The 6,000-nt window shown below is 58.8% G+C and overlaps 1 protein-coding gene across 5 annotated transcripts in view; it reads right to left on the bottom strand.

Annotated features, from left to right (window-relative positions):
- Nek6 (NIMA related kinase 6) overlaps window positions 1-6,000 on the bottom strand; it is a 69,101-nt gene that overhangs the window by 14,054 nt on the left and 49,047 nt on the right. For all 5 annotated transcript variants that reach the window (XM_004641588.3, XM_023701638.1, XM_023701639.1 and 2 more), the window contains 3 exons: window positions 4,365-4,475; window positions 2,825-2,933; window positions 2,052-2,159 (listed from right to left, as the gene is read on the bottom strand). In XM_004641588.3, the coding sequence (XP_004641645.1) occupies window positions 2,052-2,159; window positions 2,825-2,933; window positions 4,365-4,475 (328 nt within the window). The remainder of the gene's footprint in view (window positions 1-2,051; window positions 2,160-2,824; window positions 2,934-4,364; window positions 4,476-6,000) is intronic.

The following is a 6,000-nucleotide window of genomic DNA, read 5'->3' on the forward strand; positions in this document are numbered from 1 at the left end:
TCTGTGGACAGAGGGAGACTTCCAGTTTCCTGGCTACGGCTGCGCACCATTATCGGCCTGAAGCTGGGTGGGCGCAGATAGGACCTTGGTTTCTGGGACCCGTCCATAGCACCCGACCTGGCAAAGACCCCATGCAGGCCCTAGCTCAGTGATGTCTCTTGGACACTGGGCCTGTGGCCCAGAGCTGGGACATTCCTCTGAGGGATCCCTGCACCCATCATGTGGCCTGGTGGCCCGGTTGGCCGTGCAGAAGCCTCGGGAAAAGCCTGGCTTCTGGGGGCGGCCTTTTCCCAAGTTCCAATTCTTCCTCATTAATATAATAAGTGCACCAGTCCAAGTAGATAAAATGGCACTGTCGGAGGAGCCCAGATCTCTGCCTGTCCCTAATGATGCGATCCTAACCGGCTCTGACGAGCGCCCGTCTTCTCTGCAGCACGACAGAGGGGCTCGCCTGAGTGATGGCGCCCAGGAGGCAGCTGCGCTCCTCTCTGACAGCGTCCCTCACGCACTCCAGCCTTCTTGAAGCTCCAGAGTCAGACAGGAAGATGGAGTTGTAGGTCGTTTGTGCAAGGTCCTGGGGTTGACCTTCAGCACTGAAGAAAAAACCCCAATGAAACCCAAAACCAAAAAAACCACAGCTAGGTAAGCTGTCCCGAACCAACCAAAACACTTTTTTTTTGCTACAACAAAAGTGCCTGTGGGGCTGACAGCCCATAGCCAGAGCTCCCAGGTGAACCCCAGTCGGAGCCTGGACTCTAGGAGAAGCTCAGACTCTGTCGCAGAAACCTGAGTTCTAGTCCTGCCTCAGACCCCCGGGGCCCTGCAAAAATCATGCCAGCTCCCTGAGATCTGAGATCTCTCTGAAATCTGAGGGTTTCAGATTCCTCAAGATCGCGTAGACCCTGAAGGCTGCCAGAGAACAGAGTGGCCTAAAGTCCCGAGCAGATGTCCTTGTGCATGCCTCCCATTGCAGCCGAGGAGGCAGCCTGGCCACCTGTCCCCAGCTAGATGGGGTACCCTCCTCCTCCGCAGCCAGGAGCAGCTTGGGTGTTGCTCCTAAGCTATGGCCTCCACTGAGTCTGAGGGATCGGACCTAAATGAACAGTGACGGTTTCCTCAGGAGAGAAGATGCTATCGCCTGGGGATGCATCTGGTCGGGGCCAGGCAGCACAGGGGCGGCTGCAGGAGTCGGCTCCAGGGCAGTGCAATCTCCGGTGCCCACTTTGTCCCACTGGGGCTGGTCCTGTGATCGCCACCCGAGCCCTCACGCTGTTCAGCTACCAGGCAGCTGGACTCAGCAGCACCAGCCTAGCCTCCGCCTGTGCCCAGCTCCTGCAGCCTCCGGGGACTACCCCAGCCCCAAGCGCAGCACCCAGGGCCCTGCCCGCCTCGTTTGCCACCCCTGGCCACTGCTTACCTGTTCTCTCACTCAGATTGTCCCTGCCACCTGTCCCACCAGCCTCTGTCCGCTCCTACCCACAGTCCAGCTACAATATCACCACTGCTGGGGACACAAACAGCTGCTCAGGAGCTGGCTCAGTGTCCACCTGGGGGAGCAGAGCCAAGCTGGGGAGACCACAGGCACCTCCTATGGGCCTCCCTGGGGCCAGGGACCTTGAGGTGACCGGAGGGCAAAGCCACCAGCCCCTCCTGCCAGTTTCTCCCCTTGAGTCTGTTCTGAAAAAAATGAGAAAATGCTGGGCTGAAAAAATAATTCCAAGGGGCCAGGGAGATGGCTCAGTAGAATAAGCGCTTCCCTGGCAAGCGCAAGGGCCTGAGTTCAATCCCCGGTTTCACCCAAAAAAATAATAATAATAATAATAATAATAATTCCAGCCAGGTGTGATAGTGCACACCTGTAATCTCAGCACTCAGGAGGCTGAGGCAGGGGGATCCCTATGAGTTTGAGGCCAGCCTAAACTCTCTCTCCACAGAGAGACCCTTTTGTGGGGATTTCCCTAAGCTAAGCGGCTGACGTGTCTACGTGGAGAGTGGGCACCTCAAGGCCTGGTCTCAGGCTGGGGGGCTCCTGGCACTGACCAGCCTCTTACCGAGGGAGTGTGCTGCTGTGGTCTCGGAGCTGAAGAAGCGGCCCAGACCAAGGTCACCAAGCTTCACAATGCCCGTGGCTGTGATGAACACATTGGCCGGCTTGATGTCTGCAGGGAAGGGAGAGGGGTTGTTGTGAGAAGACACCTGGGAGGGCCTTTCCAGGGAAAGTGTAGCCAGCTCCTACTGACACATCAAAGCCCGTTCCCTCTTCCAAGGCTCTTCCTAGCACCACTGTCCATCTGGAAAATGGACCTAACATCATCTATCTCATAGGGCTGCTCTGAGGCCTGGGAAGGCAGGGATTTTGTGTTGTTTCCTGTTTTTACAGCTGTGTCCCTGCGCCTAGAATAGTGTCCAGCACACAGCAGGCTCTCAGTGGAAATTTGTGTAACCAGCAATAAAGCTATCAGTGAGGAGACCCGCGCTGCACCCCAGTGACCAGAGCAACACCTCCCACACAGGTGACAGGACAGGTGCAGGGACGCAAGGAGAGATCAGTGGCGTGAGCTCCCCAACTTGGGGTGACATTCACTTTTGGCAAACACTCTTTTGCAAGTAGTGTCTCACCTCTTCCACTCAGCCAACTCCTATTCAGACGTCAAAGCCCACATGAAAGTTCCCTTCTCTGGGCAGAGTTGGCAGCAGCACTGGAACTGATCATACCTGGGCTACCTGGGCTGAAGTTGGGGCATGGAGACACTGAGGGTGGCCCTCTTTCCGAGGGTGGGGCAGCTGCATGCTGGGGTCCCTTGCCCCCAGCGCAGGTACGTACCTCGGTGCATGATGCGGCGGGAGTGCATGTGCTCCACGGCACTGCACAGTTGCACGAAGTACTTCCACACAGTCCTCTCCGGGATGAGCCGCTGCTGCTTCTTGAAGTACTGTGGAATAGGCGAGGGCAGGCTGAGTGACAGGGGCTGAGCAGACAGCGCAGCGCAGGCCCGGGAACGCAGGGGCGCTGGCCCAGGTGCACCCACCACGCTGGGCCCCCGTCAAGGCCCAGCTCTGCCTAGGAAGCCCCAGCCCTGACAGGAGGAGGAGGGGGAGGGGGAAGGGAAGGGGGAGGAGGAGGGGGAGGAGGAAGAGGAGAAGGAGGAGGAGGGGGAGGAGGAGGAGGAGGAAGAGGAAGGAGGTGGTGGTGACGGGGCTCAGCAGGGCTCAGCGGCTGGAACCCAGAGCTGGGGTCGAGGCGCTGCTCCGTGAAGTGAAACCTGGCCTTGCAGTAGAGCCCAGCCCCCACCCCAGGCCCCTGGGCCGGGCCGGGTGACGCTACTCGGCCCTCGTTACTGTGTCTGTCTGTGCGGGACGCGCAGCTGAGTGGCGACTGTCTAAATGTCACATCTGCACAGCAGCGTTGCCTGACATTTAGCGGGAAATCGCAAAGTCTCTGGTGGGTTCCAGGAGGTAATGCGGCCGCTTAGCTCCGGGTGTCACCACCCTCCCTTGTAAATAACACGGTGCCCAGCCTGTCAGGGCACTCTCAGCCCCCGGGGCTGCAGCGACCCCAAGGCCAGCGGGACAGCCATGCAGGGCCCTGGCAAGGCCTCTGTTCCCTCAGGATCCAGAGCCAGTGGATTCTGAGCACTGCATGCCACTGGTGGGCCAGCAGCGCAGACCCTTGGGCACAGAGCCCTGCACTGCCTCTCCTGTGGGCACCCCTCAGTCCTTGGTCACTGCTAAGGGCCACCTCCTCCAGGAGGCCCTCCCTGCCACCCCAGCCTCGGACTTGGGCTGGCTCACAGGTCTGCTTCCTGTGGGAACCGGGGCTCCCGGAGGACAGTGCCCTCCAGGTCTGGGCATGGGGCTGGCACTCACGTATGTGCAGTGACAGAAACTAGTGGGGAGGGGGGCATGATATAGCACGTCTGCTCCAGCGGGAGCTCTGCAGAGATTAACATCCCTGCAAATGCATTAATATGTCAACAGAAATATAAAAGCAGGTGATAACAGCTCAGCCAATGCCACTTCCCGGTGACGCTGTATTCCTAGGGGCCAGATTTCGGAAGAGCAAGTACCGCATGAACGATCGCTCAGTCCCCAGTGCCTGCTGGGAAGACAGAGAACCCATGTCTGCCCATTTCCAGGCGGGGCCGTGGCTCTGCTGCCTGTGACACTCATCTGGGTCCATTAGGCTGAGGTCTGACCGATGGATGGGCTGGAGCAAGCGGGGAGAAGCCTGGTGTGGGCTAAAGGGCGCCCCCCATGGGGCTGACGGGAAGGCAACAGGACCCCAGCCATGAGGTACCCAGCCAGGCCTGAGCCCTGACTGTGGGGCTTGCATGCTGCCCACTTCCCTCACCCCGGCACCCCACCTTGATCATCTGAGAGAGGTCGCCTGCATCGGCCAGCTCCAGCACGATGTTCAGCTCGTTGTCCTCAATGAACGAGTCCAGATACTTGATGATGTTCGGGTGATTCAGTTGCTGTGTGGGAGAAAGACGGAGAGCTGGGCCAGCAGCAGACAGACCAGGTGGGAGGACTGTGGCAGGTGGGCGGGGAGGAGGTGCGGGGCAAGGCCTGCGCAAGGAGACCTGGTACGGCTAGGAAAGCTGCTTGCTGTCTGGGAGCCTCGGTGTCCTCATCTGACAAACAGGCATGAGGTTGCGAAGAGCAGCTGTGACCAGCAGAGGAGCTAGGACTGCGGAAGTGTGTGACGGCCCCACCAGAGCGAGGCAGGACCCAAAGGACCCTGTCCTACACCACTCACAGCCTGGGCCAGTGTCTAGCTGCACATCACCCGTGTCCCTCCCCAGAGGCTACAACGAGGAGGAACTCATGGGGGGGGGGCATATCAGAGCCACGTGATCCCCACTCATTCCTTCCTTTCCTGAGCAAGGCTCAGATGGACACTGCCTTCAACCAGGCCTCAGGGGCCGGAGGGGGCCTCAGCCATTGACCCCAACTCATAGCAGCTCCTTCAGGCTGACCCTGCTGGTGGCAGTGCCCACTGCCTATCTGAGTCTGCAGGTCCAGCTCTCGCCAAGGCCTTGCGGAAGAGGTGTCCTGTGGTTCAGATGGCCCTGCCCCATGTTCATAGCCTGCACCTATCCTTCCTTTCCTGCCTCCCTTGCATCTGCTTACCCTGCCATGTGTCACTGTGGCTGGCATGCTTGGATTTTATGTCCACTTTGACTTAAATAAGCCATCCCAGGAGGTTACTGTGTGCTCCTACCTGTGCCTAGCCCCCTGGGTGAGGGAAGTCACCACTGAGAGAGGATGGTGTTGCCAACAGTCCCTGTCCCTGCCCAGCCCAAGCAGGGTTCAAGCAGTCACCCCGACAGTCTTCATGACTATTCCTGGGAGCCAGGAGCAAGCAGAACAGGGCAGAGGTGCCCAAGGGCTGCCCAGACAGTAGATGTCAAGCTGGTGGGGTTGGGGATTGTCATGGTTTGTGTCTGGATATCCCCCAAGGCCTCATGCAGTCATGGGGCAGCTTCTAGAGTTTCTGATTGATCCATGGTCCAATGCTGGGACTACGGGTGTGAGTGCTACACCCATCCTGGGCCAGTTAGGACCAGGGAGCCTGCAGACAGTGTAAGGGCGGGAATAAGGCTTGCCCTTGGCTGCTACCTTTTTGCTTTTGCTGTCTTTTGGCACCGTGAATGGCTGCCCTCTGCCATGTTCCATCCTACCTTGGAGCCCGCTGAACACGGGCTGAAACCTTCACAAACTGCGAGCTAAATAAACCTTTCCTTCCTTAATTTGGGGCCTCAGATATTTTATGCCAGCTGTGAGAGAGCTGTCACTAAGACAGGGTCAGCCTGTGCCAAGGTCCGGTGGTAGGAGGGGCCCAGGACATCGCGTGGCCACACAGAGGCCAGGGCAGCTGGTGGATGACTGCAAGAGCTGACGCGAGGGCACGGGGCCTTAAAAGTCCCTCCTCAGAGCACCAGGGAGCTCTGAACCCTGAAGGGGCCAGCCCAACATTCTTGTTACTGTTTTTTGTTG

Source organism: Octodon degus, unplaced genomic scaffold (genome assembly GCF_000260255.1).
Source record: "Octodon degus isolate 3935 unplaced genomic scaffold, OctDeg1.0 scaffold00138, whole genome shotgun sequence".
NCBI lineage: Eukaryota > Metazoa > Chordata > Mammalia > Rodentia > Octodontidae > Octodon > Octodon degus.